Here is a 26,810-nt window from a genome sequence, read left to right on the forward strand (position 1 = left end):
TTGCGTCAGTTTAACTGCAGTAGAAAAAAAAAGTTGGTCAAGAAAAGCTTCAAAAAGACAAAAGCTCGATAAATCCATTGATAAACTGAAAACAAAGGTAAATGTTGGTCGATAAAAGCTTTTAAAAGGAAAAAAGTTCGATAAATCCATTGATAAACTGAAAACAAAGACGCCCAACAATAAATTTCATAATGACCTTCACCTCTGATAATGTCAGCCCTTGCTATCAGCTATTTCAAGTGCTTGCTGTTTACACCGGTTTACGTTATTTGTGATTCATTGTAATCACATAAAAAAAAGAAAAATGTACTTTGGATATGTCTTCAGGGCCACAGTCCCACGAACATTCTGAAGTTCAGGTACGGCCATAAAGGTTATTTGGATGTATTGTTCATTTTTATATGAACGATTTCTTTTAATTACTCAAGATGCAGTGACTAATTTTTTTAATCTACCTGCCAAAATGTCATTGTATATTAGATGAGAAAAAAAAACACTGAAGATTTATGAGAAGTTTGTTTTGAAGTTACTGATGATTTTATCGAGCTAACTGGTTTTTTGATTGGCTTCAAGAGAACCCAACTTCTAATTTTGATATATTAATTTTGATACACTGAATTCATCAAAAACAACGCAGACATGCATGCAAAATGATATAGTATAGATAATGATAGCATTCATTATGCAGCATACCTTTCCTGATAATTAAACTCGGGAGAAACACTGTGACCGAAGACGGTCTTTGTGTCAACAGTTCGTCAAATGGGGACATAGACCTTCCAAAAATTATCTTCAGATAGTCACCCTTTGAATAAAACTTTAAAGTTTCATCAAATTCTGCTTCAGTCATACTTGAGATATACAGCTAACATTCACACAGTCACAGGTAAAAGTGTAGCCTCCTGCTAACTTTGTTGGAAGTGGTAAAAATAGTGAAAAACTTTTCCCTCCCTTATCCGTAGCTGGGTAGTGCTGAAGTGTCTCCTATCACTATCATTTTTAAGCGTTACAGTTTATAACTAGGACATCAGAGTCATGTAGATTTGTTAAGAGTGAATTATAGGAAGCTTCCTTTTTTTAATATCTTTGTTTTTTTTTTTTTATCACAGTGATCTCTTCCCTAAAGGAAGTAAGAAGAATCTTATGACAGTAATATGAGTACAACCATCACAGTCGAAGTATAAAAACATCAGCAAAGACGAAGTATAATTAAATTATTTTAACTAAGCTATAAGAATGACCATCTTATTAGTTTCACAATTAGTCGAACACTTTACGCAACCTTGAGGTTTGGAGAGAAGTCTAACAAAAACCGAGTCCAAAATACTGAATGGTGGCAGAAAGGAAGATTTTAGGAAAACATGAAGTCTGAATTATAAATGTTGGCTGGTTCTTATATAATGTAAACACAAAACAATAAAAGAGGAAATTTGTGGTTGGCTGGCAATGCTAGAAAAATATTCTGTCTAACTCTACTGTCTACTTTCTCGAGTTTTTTCTGTGCTAAAAATTAACACAGGCCTACAGTTTTAGATGTGTATGAACATCACTTAATTTAGAATTGGTATATATATATATATATATATATATATATATATATATATATATATATATATATATATATATATATATATATATATATATATATATATATATATATATATATATATATATATATTTATATATATATATATATATATATATATATATATATATATATATATATATATATATATATATATATATATATATATATATATATATATATATCACTACAGAAATGGAAAAGGATGGGTGCCTACCTGTTTTGGACTGGCTAAGACACATAAATCGTAAAGGGTTCAAATCCAGTGTTTACAGAAAACCTACTAATATTTCTTTGTATGTGCATTTTTATTCTGGTCAAAACAGGTGAGGTTAAGAAATCAGTGTTCACATCTATGTTTTTACGAGCATCACCTATATGTAGATCTGACATAATCATGATGAAATACTGTAGATAAGATTAGGAATACAGGCACAAAATTGAAATACCCTGACAGTGTAATAAACAATGCATTAGAAATGCAAAAAAAAAGACTTTATCAAAACAAAAAGAATCTTACAAGAACTAAAAATTATCTTGTACTGCCATATAATAATAATATGAAAGATATCCCCCATCTCCTTAAGAACTTTGGTGTTAATGAAACATGTACTTACAAACAGCTTTCCCAACAATACAAAAGAATGTACATATGTAAGTCCTGTGATAACTTTTATACTGGTCATATAGGTAAAGCACTGGAAAAGAATTAGCATACGAATCACCTAAAAATGATAACCAAACAATAATTGGGCGTCAGAATAGTTTTGTCATGTCTTTTCAAAGCCTTGGGGCTTTTAGCCTGTGACCTTCTAATGAAGCCATTGAACTTGTTAAAATCCAATCTGTAGGCCTATTTTGTGTTTCCATTAGACACTGATGTCCAATGTCCATTTCACTGCTCAGATAAGTTTATAAATTTAATCTACAGAGACCAACTTGTATTTACATCTGCCACTGTATTTACCTAATCTATGCAGATAAAAGTAGAGTCAAACTCAGTCAAGATGCAGCTTATGTTAATTAGAGCCTAATTTTGCTTCTATATTAGATGGGAGGCCTATGTCGGGCTAAAATTGACTGTTGCTAATTTAAGAACTATACACATGAATGCAAAGAAAGTAGCATGCACATGCACATGGAAAAAATAAAAAAAAATTTTCTGTACTCACCACAATGATAAGCAATAGGTGGTATGCAGTGTCATGGCTGGCTGAAGTGAGCGATAGGCGGTACGCAGTATCACAGCTGGCTGAAGTGAGAGACAGGTGGTACGAGGTGTCACAGCTGGCTGAAGTGAGCGATAGGTGGTGCGCAGTGCACAGCTGGCTGAAGTGCTTTGGCCCAGGGTGGGCTTCTTCGCCTACATGCTCAAATAATACACCACGCAAATCAACATACTCTACATGTTTGCAGTTGTATACAGTAAATAATCTAAATTATTATTTTTATCCAAAGAAAAATTATACACAAAAACACAAAAAAATGTTTACCCACAAAAGAATGTATTAAAATCTATCCAACATTCACTGAAAAAATCTCTCTCTCTCTTTGAAAGTAACATACTGTACATAAATACAACTGTATATCTGAAATTTATCTATTCATGTAAAAAACGTTTACAAGTTTACAAAAAAAAAAAAGTATGAAGGCTATCCCAAGTACACTGAAAAAATCATATTCTCTCTCTCATTTAAAATAGCAAGGCATCAGTAAAGTGAAAGCAAGAAAAACAATCATCTCTTACAAGCAAACATCAACCCATTTCTTCATTTTCCCCATAATTAGAGGTCAATCAGCAGTGCAACAGCTCTCCTAGGGCTTGAAGACTTATTTTACGATACCAATTGGTTTTGTGGAATCCGACCATTATAGCGAAATGCACTACTTCATCGAACTCCGCCCATCGAATGACTATAAACAACAAAGGGCTGCAAAAATTGTCAGATTCTTGGCTATTTGGATTCAATTAAAAAAATCGTGTGTCCCTCCAGCTGATCCAGAAAACACAAAATTATTTGGGACAAAATTATGGCCATCAGTCCAACCACTATCTGGTGCCAGTGCCAAATGACACATACGAACACTGCGTCCACTTGACAATGATTGCGATGGGGAGAACCCAATCCTCTCCTGTTGCTGACTGCGAACAGACCCTCTACCACAAAGGATTCTTTTCTTCACCAATAATTTCTCCTTCATGCTGATCACTATTAAAATCACGATCTTGTATATAGGTAGGGTCATTTAGCGCTTCATCCTCGCGTGCCAACCCCATCCCCGCCCTGGGAAGTGCTTGGTTGATCAGAAAAGGGGGCAGCAGAACCTTCCACCTTCACTTCCTATGGAGGATTGGTATCCTACTGCTGGATATGACTGTGGTTAATTGAGTTGCCTATTTGTCACAAATACTCTACTCGTGTTGTACAAATAAAAATTTTGCCAATTCTGTTTAAATTGTTTGGCGGGAAAATTAATATGTCATATGATGTAACCTGGAATTCACTATGAAGTTAATATGGATGTCATTTGATGTCTCCTAAACTCAAGGGGTTAATATAACTGATTAGGCCCTAATCCCATCAGACTGGTCAATGACTGCTACATCATAATGCCCCTCAGACTGGTTAATGATTACTTTATCGTAATTCCCCGTCAGACCGATTAATTATTGCTTTATTGTGATTCCCCATCAGACTGACTAAGTATTGCTTTATTGTAATTCCCCCTCCGACTGGTTAATGATTGCTTTATCGCAATTCCCCTCCGACTGGTTAATGATTGCCTTATCGTAATTCCCGTCAGACTGGTTTATGATTGCTTTATCATAATTCCCCTTCAGACTGGTTAATGATTGTTTTATTGCAATTCCCCCTCAGACTGGTTTATGATTGCCTTACTGTAATTTCCCCACAGAATGGTTAATGATTGCCTAATCGTAATTCTCCCTCAGATTGGTTAATGACTGCTTTTTCTTAATTCCCCTCAGATTGGTTATTGATTGCTTTATGGTAATTCCCCCCCTGACACTGGTTAATGGTTCCTTTATCTTAATCTCCTGCTTTCTAGTAATCCCTAGATTATCCAGATCTTCTTCATCCGGAACTTGACATTATCCGACACACCCGGACCAAGGACCAAGTCCCAAAGTTATACAATATAAGTTTTTAAAAATTGAAAAAAACCACACTCTGATGGTTGGCAATGCTGTGTGTCCTAAGGAGAATGTTGGTAACAATGCTTACACTCATGAAGAGACTGAGAAAGGATTTGGGGGCCAGGGGAGGCCCGGAGAAGTTTCCAAAGCTGGGGGCATTCAGATGGCTGGGAGCCATGGAGAGGAGGGGCAGTAAGGCTGTGTAGAGGAACTCATTCAGAGAAGGGGTTGCTTTGGATGGTGGACTGTACTGTATTCTCTTTCTATGGTAAGTGTGCTAATCATATTTAGAGTTCACTAAATTTGTAATGAAATACTGCACAGTACAGTAAATCAAGAAAATGAAAACGAAAATGGCAGCAAGTGATACTTATCAAATAAACACACACAAGAATGCTCACACTACTGGAGACAGTGACGTCAACAACGATGAAATGCCACAGGTAGAGGTAAATACACAAACACGCACACACGGGGCATACAAGTACAGCTTCTGTGATATGATGAAGTGAAATGAAAAATCATTAATTCCAATGAAACAGAAAACGATCAACTACTTTACAGTAATATTCTTACAATGAATACTTTGGACAGACGTCATTGAGAAACGCCATATGCACTAAAGATGTAAACATAGGGTGCTTTACGCAAACAAAGTTCCATGATAGGGCAAAATGAGCAAATCAAATTACATTTTAGTGTACTATAACAAAGCAAAAAAAAAAAAAATTTCTGATGAATATATTTGAAAGAGGAGATATGGTAGACCCTTGAAATTTCATCTCCTAAACATGATTTCATTATATACATAATTCATGTAGCATGCAAGTTACATTTTCGATAGCCCAGATAACATAAGGCTAACCTCTTTTTCTCAGTAATCCATCTTCTTGTAAAATAAATGAAAGTAAAAAATAAAAATAGTCTTTACTTACTAAACAAATTTAATTTTCAGTAATCATACTCTACTAGGCTATGCTTAGAGGCTGAATTTAATTTTTGGTAGATCATACAGTACTAGGATATGCTTGTAAAGCAAATTTCATTTTTGGTACATTGTACTAGGCTAGGCTTTCAAACAAGACTACCAAACTTATGGCTATATAACAATTCATAACCATCTCTTATAATAACAACCACTTGCCAAAGAACTGACACAAAACAACATCGAGTATGATGTCAACAAATGAACTGGAAAACAGCTGTTTTGCAATTCTGAGGGATTTGACTTTAACATACAGTATGTTATTTTACCATTGTATAGCCATTTTACAGAACTGTATAAAAATAAAAATAATAATTCCAGTAATACATTCATTTCTTTAAGGAGCTAAACAATGAATCTCTTAATTCTTTCACTAGTAGACTCAATCAGCTGACTGAGCCCACTACTAGTGTAAACAGCCTAGCCTACAGAAATGGTTATGGTAGATGATAATTTTTTTAAACATATTACGATCATGATATAACATGATAATAATACAGTACAATATAAATAGATTCAGTAAGTAAAATACCAGTTTCATTACCATTAGCTTTATCTTCGAGACAGCTGTAATAGCCTATTTGACTTTTTGCAGATGGATACTGTGAGTGTAACAACTAGCCTAGGTCAACAGTTCACGCATACACATTTTGTATCTTGTGTATGGTAATACAATAAGGTAACAATAAGAAAGTTGCTGTATAAAAATGCATTAATGGTGATAAAACCATGGTAAGCTGTGGGTAAACACAGGTAGGCTACCAACCAACCAAATTGTGCCATTTACAAGAGAGAGGAAAAAAGGCGTTGCATTTTTTCAAAGTGTATTTATGAAGTACATTTTGTTACAAATATGGGGGAAAAGGTAGATAATCCCCTTTTGCATAAAGTCTTCAATTAAAAGTGTGATGGTTGTTGTTCATAAGCATACTGAGTGCTTATGATTATGTGGTATTGACAATGGTAGGTGAGGAAGGGTACACAGTTGCCCTTGAACACCAGTAGAGTTTTTCACTCACCCTTATCTGGATTTTGCCATTACCCAATGGGGACTTGGCTCTATTAATCCGGATGATCAAAGGATTAATATATCCTGTGTAAGAATCATATCTGATGTTACTATTCAACCAGGTGTCAGATATAGTGATAATAAAACTGCTACTACTCATCTTCTATACACGGGTAACTCAGAAAGACTGACAAATAGCATCAGCAACCACACTGCATTATTTAACTTTTGACTCGGATGTTTATCTCAGTCAAAAAAATAAATTAATTCTGTTTGTACAAGCAATAGCCTTTAAAAGGCATAAGATCAGGTTAATCTCTCAACAATAACAAAGGGAAAATAATTAAAATGCACCTAAGCCTGTAGAGATACAGTAATGTGAACTGTCTATATTATTGGCGTATGGTTGACAGATTTATAGTCTTAGATCCTATATATAAAAATAATGCATATAGCACATCAGCAAAGCACAGCCAAGCATACAATTACTGTACAGTAAAAGTTAAGAACATCAAACGTAACAAAAGTATCAACCAAAAACTTTGTGATTATGCATCAGTTACTGACACATGAATTTGTGCGTTTACCATCATGAAACCTCTAGCTAAAACCACAAATACTAAATTCTATAAAAGAGCTATATAAATAATTAATTTAGAAGAGCTTTCTTACTAAAACACCACTGGCATAAATGAACTTAGTAGCACCAAAAGCTTTCATTTCAACTTTTTTAATACAGAATTATTACAAATTTTAGCTGCTTTATGCTTTGAGTTTGCTAAAAAGCCCTTGCATAGCATATGAACTATGAAAGAAGTGAGCTGATTAAATAGCTCCTGCCTTACTGAAGTTGAATAAAAATGCATACTGAACAAATTGAGTACATTTGTTTTAATTCTATATTAAACATTAAATAAATGCAAAAGTATCTTCTAACTTACTGTTAATGAAAGCCACCAATATTTTTTGAATAATTCATAATTCTATACAATGGGTAAACAGAAGCCAAATTCATAATTACCTTAATAAACATGAAATAACAACATAAGCCTTGTACAGTGAAGTAAATGCATAAAAACTCATATAAGACTTCATCATCTATGTCCACCATAGACAGAGGCTCATTACGATTGGTAAGATGTACACTGAATAAATTTTATGTAGATGATAAGGGTCCAGAATACTCCTGACATATAGCTTTACACATTTACAATGCCAGGATATGTCAGTTATTTGAAAGATTTACTGATTAATGTGGTATCCAATCCAACTCACATCAAAAGGGTCCATGTGGCTTATATCTGATTCCTTCATCTTTACTACAACAGTAATATGAACCACTGATCCCTATCACATCTCTAAAGCCCTCTATCTCCAGCCAGTAAAGGATGAAAAAATAATTTATCTTCAGGCATATATTATAAAAGATTTCCTTAAAATTAAACACTGGTACTATTTGGGCTCCTGGTCATCAAATTGACTATATAGCTAATAATATAACGACAACAATAACTGATTCTTTTAATAAAACCTCACAATCCCTTACATCATTTAGTAAAAAAATTATATTAATTAAAAACTATTAGCAACCCAAATAATCACCTTGACATGATTTGCTATAATCTCTAAGTCAAAATATATGGTACTACTAAACTTTAGCACACCATCTGATAGCCACCACTGTGTGTGGGTTCCTAATGCATTCATATATTTTCTAAAATTCGTAAAACAGAAACCAATACCTAACAGAGGAATGCCCTAATAAAGATGGCATTACACTACAATTTTTCCAGAAGAATTGACTCACCTGCAGTGTCTGCGCAGAAGCACATCAAAATCAACTGATTTTCCCTTCAAAAATCTTGAGGAGCAGCAGCCCACCAGCCACGATAAAATTCACTCAAGCTCCTAAATACTTTGTAATGAATTGTTAATATGAATGATTATACAGTATTATTAATTTTTTTTGTAATTAAAAATTACAATTTCAGTCCAAGCTAAGCTTTGTTGATCCACCTGCATTTACTTTTCCTTCTATGAAGACAACAAGTGTAACTTAGGGAGATATTCAATGCTGTTCAGTGAATGTGAGGCCTTTGCTCTTTCTCAGTTTTTGAAACATGATAGTGAAATGTTATATTGTTCTGCTGAGCAAAGCACCGCTCCTGCTGGTAAAAAAATTCACGTGTAATGCCACCTATTGGGACAAGAGAATTGTGATAAGTTCTTTTGGGAGAGAAGACACTTCAACATAAATTCTAACACTTTTTCTGTAGACCTGCCTCCAACTTGACACGCCTATGGAGTACAGTCAGATCATTCATAATATTCCGCTGTAAGACGGCTCCAGCACACAGAAAACCTCCCCACAGAGCTCCAGAAAATCCACATGAACATATATCCTGTCCAGTCAGGAAAAGTCCTGAAAATATTTTGCCATGTATTAGCAGATGAAAAAGACAAATGCAAAATATGAATTATATTTACTGGATAGCTGTTTTTGTTTTATTTTGGTGTTTATGAAACTTAATACGTTATACCGTAAATAGTGCCTGACCTAAAAACGTTTACATTCTTGATGAAAGGCAATAACTGAAAAAATTATGCATAAATAGGAGCTGCTTGCACTACATGTATTACCTTTCTTATATTCACTACTCACATAAAACTGGCAAAATTTCTCACTGGTCCAGTTAAAACTTCCTAATACAAATGACATTAATAACACCTAAACTGTGAATGTCCTGGCAACATTTAAGTGTTATTTGTTCCAGAAATTTAGCCTTTAATTTTCCACAGTGCATTGTTCACATTGATCTTTTATGAATTTTAAGCAAGAGGTCTGGAAGTGTGTCTGTTTGTAAAACATCTGCCAAAAATAATTATGAAATGAGCATTCAATAAATATGAGAGACGAAGACATAGACATAAAGACACAAGAAAGAAACACCAGAAAAGCTTCACTGAAAACCGCAATCCTGACTAGGTATTAAGCTCAGACGAGAAAGAATGACAACGCTGGATTTTGTTATTTCCTTGCTCCAGTATTTCAAGTTCAATGTTGGTTGACTGAACAATAATTTGGATGTAGTGATTTGCCTTTGCTTTACTGTTAAACTGAGATTAACGCTAACTAATTTTAAAAATTTCTATCCACGTGAATTCTTTGTTGATTCCCGAAAACATCTGATTTTGCTAAGAGTTGAAAGCTGAAAATACCTTTGTAAATTACAAAAATCCTGAAGTTTATTTTACAATTGCTGTACAAAACAGATGATGGGAGAGAGAGAGTGGCAGGTCTTGAGAAAATTGGGTTACTTGCTTATCCACTAATATCAGAGAAGGAGGTTACATTTCGAAAATGTCAGGATCTCCAAGAACCAGAAAGAAATATAAATTAAAAATCAACATCTGACTCATGATGTAAGTGCTTGAATCTTCTGAAACTTAATAATTAACCAACAGATAAGGGACTGATTTCGAGGACATCAAAGAGTCAAACCATGGCTCAGAAATAGGCATAAAATGTTCAGACAGGCATAACATTAATCAAACCTCCTCCAGGAGTCAAGGCCTGCCTGGTGAAGCAAATAAACCCCCCTTAGTCTCCTGTAATTATTCCATGCACATAAACTTAGTCTTTTAGATGAACTGGTTGTGTACAAGTTAATTATGGCCTAAGCTAATTGAACAGTGCATTTTTTTCTGTCACAGAAAACATTAGTCCTGCTAATAAATACTTGCCAGTGTACTGAATTTCCTTCTTCACCAGTGTACCTAACTGTAAAGTTTTCTTTAAAAATTGTACCTTACAATGTGTGTATGTCTTGGAACTGACAGACATGCATATGCTGGGTGCAAATTTATGTAAATGAACAAGCAGAAGGTAATATGAGATTTTTTATTGATTTTTTTTTGGTGTGGTTTGGCCAACCATGTATAGGTGAGTATTCCACCACTGTTAATTGTTGAAGTGATTAGCAGATGCTTTAAGTAGTGTACTGAAGTTAAGTGATCAACTGAGAAAAGTCCTTTGAGCTGCACTGAAAATTCATGGCCACACAAAATACAAGATTGTGTGAGAAGTTTAATATTTGAAAATGATGTAAAACGACTCACCTGGTATATCGGTCTTAGGCCTCAACAGAGCATTATTCCACAATGAGAACCTTGCAGAAGTGTGGTCTAGTCCATAAATTTCCCCTTTTGGTGCAGCAATGTAATGTTTGTTTGTCACAGGTGTTCCAATTGATACATAATCAATATGATCCTGTAAAAAAACAATCCATTATTAGTTACAACTATGAAAAAATCAACTATTATGGTACAAAGCTTACACAAACTTACATAAGAACAAAGTACTCTATGGGTCTTCATGGGGAGAGAAAAGTAAGTTTTATAACAAACCCATTACTTATAAAGTTATGCCCATCAAGTAGGCCACTGTGTTCTCAAACAATTCTCCAAAGGACAAAAAACTGTGGTAGGCAAGTAAGTGAGCTAGATCAATGGGTTCCCAAAACTGCTAAACTGGTTCACTCTGTCTTTTGTGCTAAAGTTGTAAACTGTTGCTATTTCTTGTCAATCTTCTCCAAGTCCGACTTTCTTTACTTCGTTGTACCAATTTCATAACCAAACTCAAGAGTGTGCTACTAATTTATTTCTAAGTTCTACTCGATCCAGCTGCATGGAAGATGAAAGTCTCAATGCATTCCTGGGACAACCTGGAGATTTTCACATTTTTCCAATATGCCAGTAATAGATGAGGTATTGCTTTAAAGGATACTCAAACCTGCACACAATTAACACTGCACTGTCACCATTAAAAGCAATACTCACTCTTTCAAAATTCGAATTACGAGAAAAAAATTTGATTAAACTTACCTTAATAGAGGGGAACAGTCTGCATGCCTGGTCTATCGCTTTATAACCAAAAACTTTCTTAATGCTTTCGTACTCATCCCCTCTCTTCATGACACGTTCATTCTCCCAGTCTGAGAACCATTCATATGGAATAAATGTTACTAAAGCCATGGTTGTTTTGCCTGCAATTGGAAACAAATAACTGGATTTAGAACAATACCACTGGCAAAACTTTGAAGAAATAGCAATAATAATAATAATACTGTAATGATAACTGTTAGTATTACAAAAAAAATCTATTATAGATTTAAACAGAATCCTTATGTAAAATCAATGAAGAAGATATAAACCACACCAATGAAAAATTGCATGGTAAACTTAGGCCTGAGTCTTGGCAAATTCTTCCCTTTACAACTATAATCTGCCTGTCATATCTGGCATCCTCTGCTGCCAGGATCCCCCAGCTGTGATGACCAACTAGAACCTTGACTATTTAGGGTGAAGATGTAAGCCCCGGGATCTTAACATCAAGTTCTCCAAGAGTTCCTTGATTAAACTTTCCTGTAACAGGAATGGGTTCAGAAGATCCGATAGCCTCAGATCACTGACAAATTATAAAATTTAAAAAGGGCGTCACACTTCAAATGCAAAAAGGGTCTGGGAAAACTTGTCTAACCGTTGTATGAATTAGGGAAGATAAAGCCCTACAGTGGAGAAAACAAATGAAGAAACTTAAATTGAATGTACTTTGAATAGTGGTGACTGGATAATCCTAAACAAGACTAAAAGGGAAAGATGGTCAAGCAATCTATGCCAGTTTCACACACTAAATTATTACTAATAAATGGTGGAGATGATCTACAATTTACTTGTAAATCATCAATATAAAACAAAAAATGGCTGATGGCTTGATTTCAGTGATACTCATACAAAACTAACAATATGTAATAAAATTGCTGTCAATTTCATGTTCACTTATAAACATTTCATCATAGTAAATAGTTTTATTATAATTATTACTATTACTATTGCTTATAAAAGTTTAACAGGCACAGCAAAGCAGCTTACAACAAAGATTACTACAATCACTCTCACAATGATGCTACAGATGGATATCCAATGATGAAACAAGCACATGCATGTACTGTAGGTATAGGCACATTTTAAAATAACAGGTAATGGAAGAGACTTCTAACCATATACTATCTTACTGCAGGGAAACATGAACCAATGAATGAATAAATCTAAGGTCAGCACTGCAGCTTCTTGTGATGAGACTTTTCTGAGGTGGAAGTCGCTGATTTAAACTAAACAGTGACAAAACTCTATTCTATAAACAAAAGATAAATGGCACTACCTAATGCACAGTAGGAATCCTGAAAATGCAATACTTGAGAAATACAGTACAGTACCTGGATATTTCTTGTTCCATTCGGGGTCTTTCGTCGAGGGAAAGGATATGAAGATTAATGGTACATCAACATTTTCTGCTTCCTCACGGGTCATGCTAAGATAATCGAGAGCCAACTGTAAGGGAAAAAATAAAAACCTGTCAAGAAAACAGTTGTGAAAGGAAATCTCAGAACATCCTATGGGGATAACATGTTTTCAAACACTGGATAATTACTGTTATTATTGTAAAGTAGCATATAAATATTACTGAGGCACATTTCTGGACTTTCACAGGGCTCAGAGGTGGAAGTTGGGAGGGGGAGAATTTTCAGCTGTGCAGCTGAATGATAGGAGGCAAAAAGGAGCATACAAAGAATTAAAAGTAGCTTCAGCTTTATACTGATGAGTAAGGAATGAAAAACTGAACAATATTTTGAATTTTCTCACAAAAAATAAGAATTTCTGGGAAAAGTTATTGATAGAGTCAATAGTATCAACTTTAAAAAAAAAAACATAAGTTTTTTTTACCTTATCAACGTCATTGTCTGAAAAGGCCCAAACATTCTTCCTGTGATATATGTCAAGGTCTTCAGCAGAACAATCAAGGCCCACAAAGACTGACATGCAACCAGGTCCAGACTCACAACTCTTAAACACAGGCCACAGGTTTGATGCTGATGCTACTTCCAAGGGCAACAACTTCTTGTAAGTGTTGTAAACACCTGGTGAAAATATAAAAGATGTCAGACCTTTCAATGACACTTACCAAATAAATACTGGATAACCTACTGAAAATTGTAGGCATAACAAATTTCTGCCAAAATTTCACAGTACTGTAACAATTCAAATTTAAATGCTATACAGTATTTAGAGAGAAAGCAATTAGATCTAGTTCATGCAAGCAAATGCTCATTTTGGTTTGGGGTCATCAACAGACAGCAGTCGTAAAAGTTAAAATAAGCCCTTCAGATTTCATTCTTTTATTTCTCAGCCCTCCAGACTTGTTCAATAAGAATCCATAATATTATAAGTGCATGAACAGCTTAACCCTATACAATCAACCAATCCTTAACTTTTCTTTTCTACATGTATTTACATTGTTTATTTTCTTATTTTCCATAACTAATTTCATCTGTTTTTTTACTCGCATACAGAGATCTATTCTGGCCTTCTTGACTTCCGTAAGAGCACAAGCTGATGTATATTACTAAAATCTTGTCTTTTGTGTCATAAACATTAGTTCACTACTAAGTACAACACCATCAATCGTATATATTGCTGTGGATTTCTGCCTGAATTGTGACTGTTGTTGGGTTTTCAGAAGGTGAACACTAATAAGGTGGGTCCTTGGCATGGAATACCCTCAAGCCTGGGCAGCAGGTGTGGTTACTACTGATGCTGTCGACAAAGATGGAGAAGGTGTTAATGATGGAGGCACAATTACTGCATGGTGGGTTTGGTTATGTCGATCAACAGCCTTAAATGCTGTCTATCAACAGCCTTAAATGCTGTCTATCAGACTAATGAATAAACAAAATGGATTGGTATCAGCCTTGTCAGCAACTGGAATATCAACAGGGGGGCAGGTAGATGGCAAAGCAAGTAGAAACCACACTTGCATCACTTATCAAGAAAAGAGAAGTGAAAGGGTTTGAAAAATAATTAATCACCTTATGTATAATGAGGTAATCGTTAAAAAATGGAAAAAAAGGGCAATCCTACAATGACGAAACAAGCTGCAGAATTTTGGGCAGAGCTATTAACAGTGCTACAAACTCATCAAAAGTGAGGAGGGTGATTGATGGGTCAAAAAGGTACATGTACCATGAGACTAACATTCTTCTCTGTCTGTTAAATAAGGGCTGAGTCTAGGGGATGTTAAAAAATGCAGATGTGGGCATTACCCATTATACAGATATTTTAATACTGTACTACCTGCATCTGAGATGACCAAAGGTGCATTGACATCCACAGATGAACTTCCTTTTTTCACTTGTACTCCACACGCTTTACCCTCAGAGTCCAATAAAATGTGCTCGACCTGAGAAATAAAAATGAAATCTATGATGAAATTATTCAAGAAATGGTGCTCACACTATCTTCCAATGTTTTCCAGAGATGTTGCAACTCTGTGTTTCAAGATTAAACCATAAATATAATACGAGAAATGTTTTCTTAAAAAATGAATCGTGATAATTATAGAAAACATACCTCAGCTCTGACTAAAACTTTGCCTCCAGATTCTTCAATAATTGGAATTATATGAAATGCAATCTCTGATGCTCCCCCAACTGGATAACTAGCACCTATGTTAAAGATAAAAAAAGAAAGACATTCCTTAAACATAAGACAAAATTAAACCACTTTTGCAGAAATGAACATAACATTTTAAAACCTTACCATCCACTTCGTCACAATGTACTACAGCACATCACTGGTTAAAATGAGTGAGGTGGTCATTGAGAGATGTGATAACTCCCAACTGGAAAGAATCCATATCTCACCAGCTAAAATTACTTACTCCTTGGGTCACAAGTGGGTCACCACAGAATACCAATTAATATAGCAGTTATGTTGGTAAGGCCTACTGTATAAAGGGGTAATACCTACAGTGTTCCTTATGCAGCATCTTGCAGGCAGTAATAAAGCTTTACATCTGACCTCAACTCCATCTTTCTGCCTGTTACTTTTCATTCATTCTATTTTGTTTCCTATCTAACTGTCAAACGAATCTAATTTCAACTAGAAGTAGATCTCGCTGGTCTCACATAACTAGATTAAAAAAAGTTACTAAACAGTATAAGGTTTTATGGTGAAACATAAAAAAATTGCTAACTTTTTTGTGTTCATACATATTACAGACCTGTTACTTTTACTTATAGTTTAACAGCTACTTACAACAGCGACCATTCAACCTTAGCTGTTAGGTTTCCATGTTTATAATGCTCAACCCCTTATTTCTACTGCCATTTATCAAAACAATAAATTTTCTATTTAGAGTTGGAGTCTGATTGCAGTAAACTATTCTACTGCATACAACAGGTTACTACAACACAGTCCATTAACTATCCAATTACCCTACACTAAATCTGACTTACAACAAGTTTGTCAGATCCTAACCCTGTAAAAAGTGGGGAACTTTTTACAAGAATACAGCGATGACAAGATGAAAGATATCAAGTACTAATGCAATCATCTCAATCGAAACTTATATACACAAATGCTCTCAAGTAACAGCGACATATTTTTTTCATTCAAAATTTACAGACGCCTTTTGTTTGCTCACTTGGAAGAGGAACTGTAAATATAGAATTCAGTACAGAATACTGTACTGATCAATATACAGGCAGTCCCCGGGTTACAGTGGTCTTGGGTTGCAGCAGTCCAACTTTACAGCGGGTTCATAGTTCTGTACCCGGTTTTATACCGCTGTAAGTGCCATTTATTCATTCTCATTATATTATTATAATCTGGTTTACGCCGTTTTTCAGGTTACAGTGTGCCGCCGGGAACGGATAAACTGCCGTAAACCAGGGAATGCCCGTACTGCAGAGGGAAGATATAAATTCACTCTATCTTTCTCTCTGTCACTCTCTCAGTGTTAACACTCACTAACACCCTAGTTCTCAGCTTGACAACATTCTGAGAATGAGGACGATGATGCTTTCATATCACCTACTTCGTGTGGATTCTGTTAAGTGTTCAGAATACATTACAGTAAATTCAAGTTTTTAATCTGGAATATCCTTGAATCTATTTTCCCCTTATTTTTCACCCCCAATGTATCAAACTCTAATGATTAAATCCTGTGTAAGTCAAGGGCTGACTGTATCACTAAATGTTATGAAAACAATTTGGTCACAAAAGGAAATCATCATTATTCACATGCATCTAAGCAAATTAGAATTTCATTCACTGCTGAAATATTATCACGAGGCCAACATTATTTAACGAAATACTAATTAGTGTGAATAGGTAAAACTTACCTGCAGCAAAATGTGAATGAAGTAGCGTTTGCATGGGAAGACCGGATTTGCTTGGGGGAGTGCCAAAATCTCCAAAATTATAACATAGAATGTCTCTCAGCTCCTGATTCCCTATTATAGCCTGTTACAAATATAGAGAAACATGAGTTATATAAATTCAAAACTATTTTTATCACACAGTGAATAAAATACAGTATAGTTGGCCCTCCACCACCTAAACTCATATTCATTCTTCTATCTTCCTGGATTCGATTTACCCTTACATGTGTTACTTTACTTTTATCATTTACTTTCAAATTTTTCTTCTTGAAAATGCTTTATGGCACTTCAGACTCTTACAAATCTCTGTAGCTTCTCTTTACTATCGCCAATCAACTTTATATCACCAGCGAACTTCAGCTATTCCATATGCCATTCTTGATCACTTTTCTTATCATCACTTCTGCACCTACATCACCTGCCTTTCTCTCACTTCTCTCATTACTAACTCCATAAAAACATTAAATGTACATGGCATCACAAGACATCCTTGCTTTAGACCTAGTTTCACACCAAGTCAGTCCCTCTCTTGTCTATGCACCCTAACACAAGCTTTACTTTTGTCATAAAACTTATTGCCCTTAACACATATCTTCTACAAAGTACATATCCAACACCCTTCATATTGCATCTCCATCACATCAGTGCTACCTAATCCCTTCACAAGTTTGAAACAGAAAATAGCTTTGTTGCATACATGTACAGCTTTTTTCTCAGTCTCAAACTTTCATATCCTGGCAACAGTTTTGTTAACAAACAACCGATTGACCTTTTCCATCTATGTGACTCCTTTCCTTGGAATGGGCGGCTATTATGTTTTCTTTCTGTTTTCAAAAAGCTTTTTATATGACATTGAGTTCCCATGACAGGGTCATGTGCAACCTGACACTGCCCATGTTAATTACTTAATATTTATATAAAATAAGGTATAAACAAAAGAAACATACAGAACATCTTCATTTGCTACTGTTACTATACTTACCGACAATACATCTTTGACTGTCAATGCATTCCATTTGTAGAAATTTGTGATCAAGTTAATAAGTCCAGTTGTTTGCAAGATCTTCACACACCACAGAGGAATGAACTTTACCAACATTGCAGTACGGCTGTTGCGTCGTACGTCATCCATTATGCTGAAGAATCTTTGGGAGAAATGACATTTAGAATACTAATTAGGAGCATATGCAAAATGCAAGTAATCAACATGTGCTATGGCACTACTAACAGGTCTAAAATCTTCCAAGGCTAAAAAAAAAATGGCATGCACTAAAAAGGACAATTAACGCATTCTAAATAATGTATACATTACAGAACACGGTAATGCTCTAATTCCCCCTTAATCTTGAAAAATGGCCTTGACATATACATGAATTAGTGGGGGAGTAATTCAAAGACCACAAATTTATATTTTATATTTGAGGAAGATAAAACTTGTTGGTGCAGAAATAAGTTCTTAAAATAAAAATTTTAAAAGTGCATTTTCTATAAATTGTAAATATACAAAACAAATAATAAGGCCTACTTGTCAATATTATCTGCTTCATCTGGGAAATGCTTTTTGAGGCTTGCTGACCAATTTTCTTTCCCCGAGTAGACAGGATATCTACGAAGTTCCTTATCCTTTTCAGCAAAAACTATTTCATCAAAGTCATCCTCTGAAAAACATCAATTTTCATAGCACAGTATATACTTATTTATTTCTAACCTAGCAGATGATGTAGCAATATACTCAAGATAATGTTTTCACAATAAACAGATGAATTAACAAAAAATCTGCAATTTTTCTTAGAGTAAATTGCATTTTCATAAATATACAACCATGACTTTATGTAATGGGGGTTTCCTTCACGCAAAGAGCTTGATAACAAGGTACAGCTGAATTTGCAGTGAGTGAAGGGATGATTCCCTTACGGGACAATGCACCTGTTTTCTGAACCAAGGAAAGTCGTGGGACTAAGCAGATGAAAAAATACAAGAATCAGCATGTAAAACTGAAAAAAGCAGCTGCATTCTCTAGCATCTTACCAAGAGGTGTCCATTCCAGCTGCCTATTAGTGATGTGATCCACAAATGTTTTAGTCACGGACTGGTAATGCATTTCACCAATGTAATGAATTCCAACATCAAACTCATACCCTTTATCAATGAAAGTATGACAGCAACCTCCAGCCTGAGAAGAAATAAAAGAGTTTAAAGATTTTAAAGCTCAACGAACATTAGAGAGAGGGTGAAATCATCAATGATGTAATTGATGCTACCAAAACAGAACACAATTACTTAATAATTGCAGCAACTCTTCAGACAAAATTATCTTCCCTTGTGAGAGAAGAGAAAGAAAAGCTACAACTGATGAGCAAAAACACTGCAATTAATTGATGATTGCTGGATCATCTGAAGGGTAATACTTTTTTGCACTTCACCTTCTACATTACAAAATGTACTGCAGATGCTGCGCTATAAATAAAGTATGGAAAAGAGAAAGAAATATGTATATAAAGGAAAAAAGGAAGGGTTTACAAGACAAACTTTAAAATTTCCAAATTATTAAACAGCTAAATCTCTAAATCAGAAATCAAATCTATAAAGTGTTCATGGACCGAAATAGCTATTACTGTTTTTATAAGAAAATGCATAAAAGGAAAAGAAGATCTGAAATTTCCAAATTATTAAACAGCTAAACCTCTAAATCAGAAATAAAATCTATAAAGTGTTCATGGACCGAAATAGCTATTACTGTTTTTATAAGAAAATGCATAAAAGGAAAAGAAGATTTGAAATTTCCAAATTATTAAACAGCTAAACCTCTAAATCAGAAATAAAATCTATAAAGTGCTCATGGACCGAAATAGCTATTACTGTTTTTATAAGAAAATGCATAAAAGGAAAAGAACTTTTTCTTAATCCATCATCTCTTTACAAATACATGATAGTATTATGGATACATTCAATTATCATGAAAACATACAAATGAAGTACATTCCATTACAACAAAGTAATATCTGGCAATAATACATTGTAGTCACGTAGCACTTTCCACAAAAACCATTCCCGGAACCAATCCTTCCTGGTCATTCTACTTCTTGGGAGGAAAATATGGGCTAATCCTCACCTGATCATGCTGTTCCAAAACCAGCACTCTCTTCCCAGCTTTGGATAATAAAGCAGCTGTCGCGAGACCTCCAATCCCGCTGCCTATCACGATTGCATCTAATCCCTCTGGGACTTTGTCTCTGTTGAACCCTGAAATATTGAAAAAGAGAGCATTACATTGCAAGTTAAATATTTACTGGAGGTAATTTCCTAGATAAAAAGAAGTAATTCAAAGGTCTTAAGAACGTAATGCCATGATGACCTGGGACCATAAAGATACGCAGCTCAAAGGTATTAAAAGGCTACAGTAACTGTCAACTTACTAAATATCTAAAGGTCTCATACATAAATCTCATCAGTGACGTAACACAAAAACAGTTATCCAATTTTAAAATGTTTATAACAAAGTAAGTTAACAGAAACACACCCAAACACACAAAAACCCATTTTGATTTACAAAAACTGCATAATAAATTACAAGAAAACAAATTATGAATGAAATAATGAGACCACCACTAAAAAAAGTCTTAACAAATGAAGTAAAGGTCTAAAGCATTTCTTGGACATATATTATTCTCCATTGTACACACATTCAAACATTGCTTAGCCTATTATGGGTGTATCAACTGCATTTAAAAAGAGTAAGGAAAGGTTTTTCTTTGGCATCTAGTGCATATATTCTCCTTTAATTTAGGTTTTCCTCTTTTCACATTTATCATTTTTTCAGTTCACCTAGTCATGATACCACTTGCTTTATTAACAAAACCAATTTCTTTTTACTTAATCTCATACACCATAAAGAATACAGTACTGTATTCTCATTTACCTCATTTAAAAATCAACCTGCCACTTTGCTTTCATCCAAGATTACATATCAAATGATATTAACATACTACTGTGATGACAATTTATTTAAGTCTTTAGTTTCCAAATGACAGAGTAACCCAATGGAAATCAAAGTTTCAACAATCTGCTTTTTTGCAATAAATTAAATGTATTATCATATCTCACTAGTTCAAAAAATATAAATGCAGTAGTCAGATGTTACACACAAGAAGCAAAATGCTGTTTTACAATACATCTGTTTATTACATAGAGGGTAATAATATTTCTAATATTGAATAATCTATACTTCCTGCAACAACTAGTCTAGCAAAGTAAGTTATGGACTTTATTTCCCAAGCACAGTATTCCTTTTACAGACTTGAGTCACACTGTCGTAATTTTCGGGCCGTTTTATATTAGGCGTTACATAAAGTTATATATATCAAAATGTGTGCAATTTCATGTCTAGTCTAGCAAAGTAAGTTATGGACTTTATTTCCCAAGCACAGTATTCCTTTTACAGATATACTTTACTTTCTTCTTGTGAAATTAAAATCATTATCTTGCTAAAGTGTAGATTCCAAGCCAGTCATCTATACAGGAACAGTTTCAAAAGCCCTCAAATAGACTAGACAAAAAAAAAAAAAAAAATCTAATCAACCCACCTTGCTTAAGAACTTGATCTCTCTGTTTCTGATCAATAACTTTGGGCCTTATTTCTGCAGTGCATCGTTTTTCAAATGGGTTGGCTGAAGACGGTTTTGAGAAAACAAACATCAAAAGTTTAACCACCACAAAAGCTGCAGCTGCAGCTATCAGCAGCGGTAGGACTCCAATAGCCATTATTCAATTCCTGAAAAGTAAACAAATACCAAGGGACCCTAAAAAGGTTGTCAGTCACTCTTAAGTCAGAATACATAGTATTTGCTCAACATAATCATCATGTTTAATAATTGCATATGAGTACAAAAGAGGTGAAATTCTTGTTATCTATTTGCTCAACATAATCAAGTTTAATAATTGCATCTGAATACAAAAGAAGTGAAATTCTTGTTATCCCTGGCACTAAAGAGCAGCATTTTTGTAATAAAGATTTTGCATTATAAACACATTTACCCTTTCAAGGTGTTAACAGGAACCTAGTAATTGGGCCTTCAGATAATACTTGAGAAATAGGAGAGGGAAACAAAGTTTGGTGACATTCTACTTTGAGGGGAACAAAGTAAATGACAGCTAACACACTTACAAGAAGGTCAAAATTGGTAATTCAATTTACAAATATAAATCTCGTTCATTTTTCTGTAATCTTAGGAATTCCTTGATACTTTGCAGGGAGACATTAGGGCCCACACAAAAGTGGGCAGCTGGGCATCAGCTTCTTTTGCTACTCTGCCTGTCTGTTCATACCCAGGAACACCTGCATGAACTTTCATGCCTCTGTGTTTGATAATGGGCTACAAAGTCTCTCTCAAATGTTCAAAGCTAATGGATTTGTTGGATTATGATTTTTTAAAGCCTGTAAAGTACTCTTTACATCACTAGCTTGGTAAAATTACCTTCCACCATTAGAGATAAATTTTTTAATCGTAGTTAGAGTACCATCCAGCTCTACTGTAAAGATAGATGATGTCCAAGGAAATGCATCAGGTGAAATCATTACTATGTACCCCCCTGCAACCAATATATGAGAAAAGTACCATGTAAAGAAAGTGGCTGTCCAAAATCTTTGTGGATCTTGAAAAGGCATGTGACGAGGTAACACGATAAGTGATTAGCCTACACGGGCATTACAAAAGGAGGGGGAATATAAGGATACGCCACAAAGATTAATTGAGCCAGTGATATTACTACATAATACAAGAATTACGGCAAAAACAGTGGCAGGAGTTGCTGAAGAATTTCTGATAAATTTTGCTATCCACCAAAGATTCACACAGGGTCTCTTATTGCTAATCCTAAAAATGGAGGACACGACAAAGGAGTGAAGAGAGGAAGGCCGTAGAAGATGATAGGCTACATGTTTGCAAATATGATGAAAATGATAAAGAGATAGAAAAGCGAACTGCCGAAAAGGAGAGCGAAAATCGCTGTAAGCTAAACCAAGCTAAAGGTTACCAGGAAGCAATAAATAGCCAAAGTACGGAGTAAGGTTAAGGTAAGCTAACGGTTAGGGCCTACCACTTAAGAAGCAATTTAATAAATAAATTGGGGATAACCTTTATTCCCTTGTGTTCATTAGAGGAAATTATTAATGAAAAAAAAGGCAAATTATGTCGTCAGTTTTCGGCTGTTGAGGTTGGGGCGAAAATACGTCCAATTAACCGGACACATCCCTAACTTTAGGTAATTAGTGGCTTATACAAACCGTCATATATTTGTAAAGCACTGTCATACACCATTAAGATGTCAATAAGCCAAACTAAGATCAAATAAAGCTAGGACACATGCAAATCAGGATGGTTTGTTGACCCTAAGCAGCCGAGACCTAAAATCAAAGTTTACTTATAATTTCTCATTCTAAGTTCCAAAGCCTTAATTTGACTTACGGCAGAATGCGTTTTATATCTGGACCAGGCAATGACGTTGCGCTCTAGGCCCTGACAACTTCCATTTGTATAATTACAAGCCGAGAGAATACGTAATACGTGTGGAACCTGTTGCTAAGATGTTACTTCGGTTATGGCAATTCTTACGAGTTGGTGTTGCCTCTGGCCCGGCTCTTACGCATACAGTTACATAACAATCTTCTTCTTTTAATGAGGCACCCAGAAGCCTAGATACTGTTTTACAAAGGGAGTAATGATTGAGGGAATTGTTAGATATGGTTTGATATCTGTTTCACTACAATGTTCACTTGTAATAGGTAAAGTGAATGAAATAAGCAGGAACGATAAGAAAGTATGTATTGCCTATGGCTCGGCTCTTACTCGAACAGTTACATAAGAGCGTCTTCTTCTTTCATTTTAATGAGGTCCCCAGAATTCTAGATACTGTTTTACAAAATGGGTGTTGATTGAGGGAACTGTTACATAGGGCACAATATTTTGGCCGAAATTATGTTAATCTATAACATGCAAAGTGAATACATTAAGCCGGAAAGATAAGGGATTCTAAAAACTGTTTTACATAAGGAATAATTACTGAGGGAAATGTTACAAGGGGTTTAATATTCATAAGAAAGTTATGTTAATCTGTAACATACAAAGTGAATACATTAGTCAGGAAAGATCAGAAATACTAGAACAGAAACCTTGATGTATGTGGATAATGTGTTTGAAATCACCAAAACACAGAAATTTCTTTAAAAAAACTAAAACTGTAACTGGTCAGGATGTAACCAAGCGTTTCCTTTTTACCAGTGGTACATCTGCCCGCAGATGATATAATTTTTCCATATTATAAGAAAGAAAGAGCAAAGGTAACTTTAAGCAACTGCATAATTTGAAGGAGATAATAAAAAAAATACTTTTTGCACTAATTCATAGAAGCTGCTTGCACTTGTAATAGGAAACAAAAAATGAGAAAATGGGGACATTAGAGGAATGGTTAGCATGGAAATACTGCAGCATGAGGAACCATGGCTTGACATCTAAGATTAAAAATATGCGAGACAGTAGTGGTGTCTACAATATTTGTAATATTATAAAAATTTACAGATAACTTATATATTTAGTAGAAATTTTATGTCGTAATTACAGCATCTTATGTAATAGTGCATTTATAAGCTACTAGTAATAGCATAAGAGAGAGTATTTGTAAATTGCTTTCGTTTCAGGTCACAGAAGTTGTACATGTCAATTCGAAATACTATTCAGTAACATTAAGACTGTAAACAGTTAAAGTCTATCTTAATTTGTCATCGATTAACCGAAAATGAAAACAAGAAATATATCATCTAGTCTAGAAATAAGACTACAGTAGTGCATAACACGGGCTTGGTGTTAAGATCATAATCTACAGAAGAAGATGATGATCTAGAAAATACAGATTCGTTCTGTATTGGAGAGCGAGATGTTGCGTTCTCTATTGAACCAATACAGAACGCCATTTGTTCTGTTTTGGATGTCTGAACGTTATTATTTTAAAATTACATGAGCTTATTTTTTCAGAATCTTCCCAGACTGCAAAATTATGTGTTTGTCGATGGTTGCCTTCGATGTAAAATAAGATGGCAAATATGACTCATTGTGAGCGACGAGAGGTCAGTCTCGCCACCCAAAACCATTACCCTTAGCCCCCACCCCTGATAGCCTGTTTCCTGATTCACTGAAAATTTCTATGATGTTACTTTTCAATGGCTGTAGTTTAGCAGTGAAATAAATCCTGCATTTTCGTATAGTTCTGAAGGAATAAAGTTAAGTATACCTTAGTTTGACCAGACCACTGAGCTGATTAACTCCTAGGGCTGGATTTAGACTTATTTTACGTGGCTAAGAACCAGTTGGTTACCTAAACAGGACCTACAGGTTAAAACCGAACCACATTATAGCGAGAAATGAATTTCTATCACCAGAAATAACTTCTTCTTCATTGGCCGGTCGGAGAATCGAACGCAGGCCCAGCAAAGTTACCGAGAACGATATCGACCCGTCCAACGAGGAACTGATAAAATAAACTGATGGTATACTTTTATATATTATTTCATTGTCTGTGTCACAGCATGTCATTTAGTTTTGAATTTCTATAGACTTGTCACTTCACTGATAACTGACAACTTGAGAAGTGATCTTCCAGTCCTCAACAGAAACATGTCTTCATGTCAGCTGCAGATCAGAATGCCCCAGCTGAAAGGGCTCGCTCCGCCCGCCATAACTTTTCCTCGTTATGCAATTACTGTATGTTCTGTATTTTTCTGAGCTCAAGGTGGCAACCCTAAGATGATCCCTAGAAATTATTGTTTACATGATGCGTTTGTTCTGCCCAGATCCTTGCTTGGCTTTACAATTATAACTAACGTTGCGCAACATGAATTAGCGCTATAATATTGAGAACAGTAAACTGTAATAAAATGTACTTTAAACTGTAGCCATGGATTTTGCGGGGAAACAGAGTTAAAGAGCCTCAGGACTTACCGAGTTGGGTAGGCGACAAAAAGTAAAGGTAGCACTGACAGTCGTTTATGGTCAAGTCTTAATGTGATAACAGGCTGATAAGATACAAGTGATTCCTTATTCTTGATCTTTATGCTATAATTATCCACAAAGATTAATCTGTCACTGGGGTCGAATGAAGGTCAAGGATAAGTCTATGCGTCAAGGTGTCAGGTGATCAGAATATTATGGTTCAGCAGATGTTCATAACAAAACTGTGCATGAGTTTATTTTTTATGAGAAACACGTTTTGGATACATTTATTGTTAAAAAAGTAATATACTGATTAATGGCAACAGACATGAATGAAATGCTGAGTGAAAAGAAGCTTTAAATAGTAAAAAAGTTTGATAAATTCATCGATAAACTTTGAAAACAAAGACGCCCTACAATAAATCTCATAATGACCTTCATCACTGATAATGTCTGCCCGCGCTATCAGCTATTTTAATTCCTTGTTGTTACACCACCGGATTACATAACTAGTGATTCATGTAATCAACATAAAAACAAATGCACTTTGAATGTCTTCAGGCCTAAAGTTCTATGAACATTGCCTAAAGTTCAGGTAGGGCCACAAATGGAATACACTGTTGCTGAGTAAATACTCTCTGGGCCACTTTTAACGGAAACAGTATTGTCACTTAAGCTTATAAGTGCGCAATTTCCCTTACTTACTTAACCAGAAGTGACAAGGGTCCTTCACTACCACCTTCTTTTAATCCGCCTGCCTAAAGGGCATTGTATCTTTGATAAAAAAAAAATAAAAACTGAAGATTCATGAGA

The 26,810-nt window shown here is 34.9% G+C and overlaps 1 protein-coding gene across 2 annotated transcripts; it reads right to left on the minus strand.

The window, feature by feature from the left end:
* Positions 1-6,699: 6,699 nt before the first annotated feature.
* Positions 6,700-26,025, minus strand: LOC136835621 (all-trans-retinol 13,14-reductase-like). Of its 2 annotated transcripts, none has more exons than XM_067099388.1 (14): positions 26,007-26,025; positions 21,600-21,787; positions 20,129-20,259; positions 19,045-19,189; positions 18,542-18,674; positions 17,999-18,161; positions 16,978-17,098; positions 15,203-15,297; positions 14,927-15,032; positions 13,520-13,713; positions 13,012-13,126; positions 11,621-11,781; positions 10,856-11,006; positions 6,700-9,158 (listed from the first exon to the last, which is right to left on the minus strand). In XM_067099388.1, exons 2-14 carry the CDS (start codon positions 21,775-21,777, stop codon positions 8,995-8,997), a joined length of 1,857 nt encoding a protein of 618 aa, XP_066955489.1. In that variant the 5' UTR covers positions 21,778-21,787; positions 26,007-26,025; the 3' UTR covers positions 6,700-8,994. The 2 variants fall into 2 exon arrangements, with proteins under 2 accessions (XP_066955489.1, XP_066955488.1); XM_067099387.1 differs by lacking the exon at positions 26,007-26,025 and adding an exon at positions 23,481-23,867.
* Positions 26,026-26,810: the final 785 nt, after the last annotated feature.

This window comes from Macrobrachium rosenbergii, chromosome 55 (assembly GCF_040412425.1).
Source record: "Macrobrachium rosenbergii isolate ZJJX-2024 chromosome 55, ASM4041242v1, whole genome shotgun sequence".
Lineage (NCBI taxonomy): Eukaryota > Metazoa > Arthropoda > Malacostraca > Decapoda > Palaemonidae > Macrobrachium > Macrobrachium rosenbergii.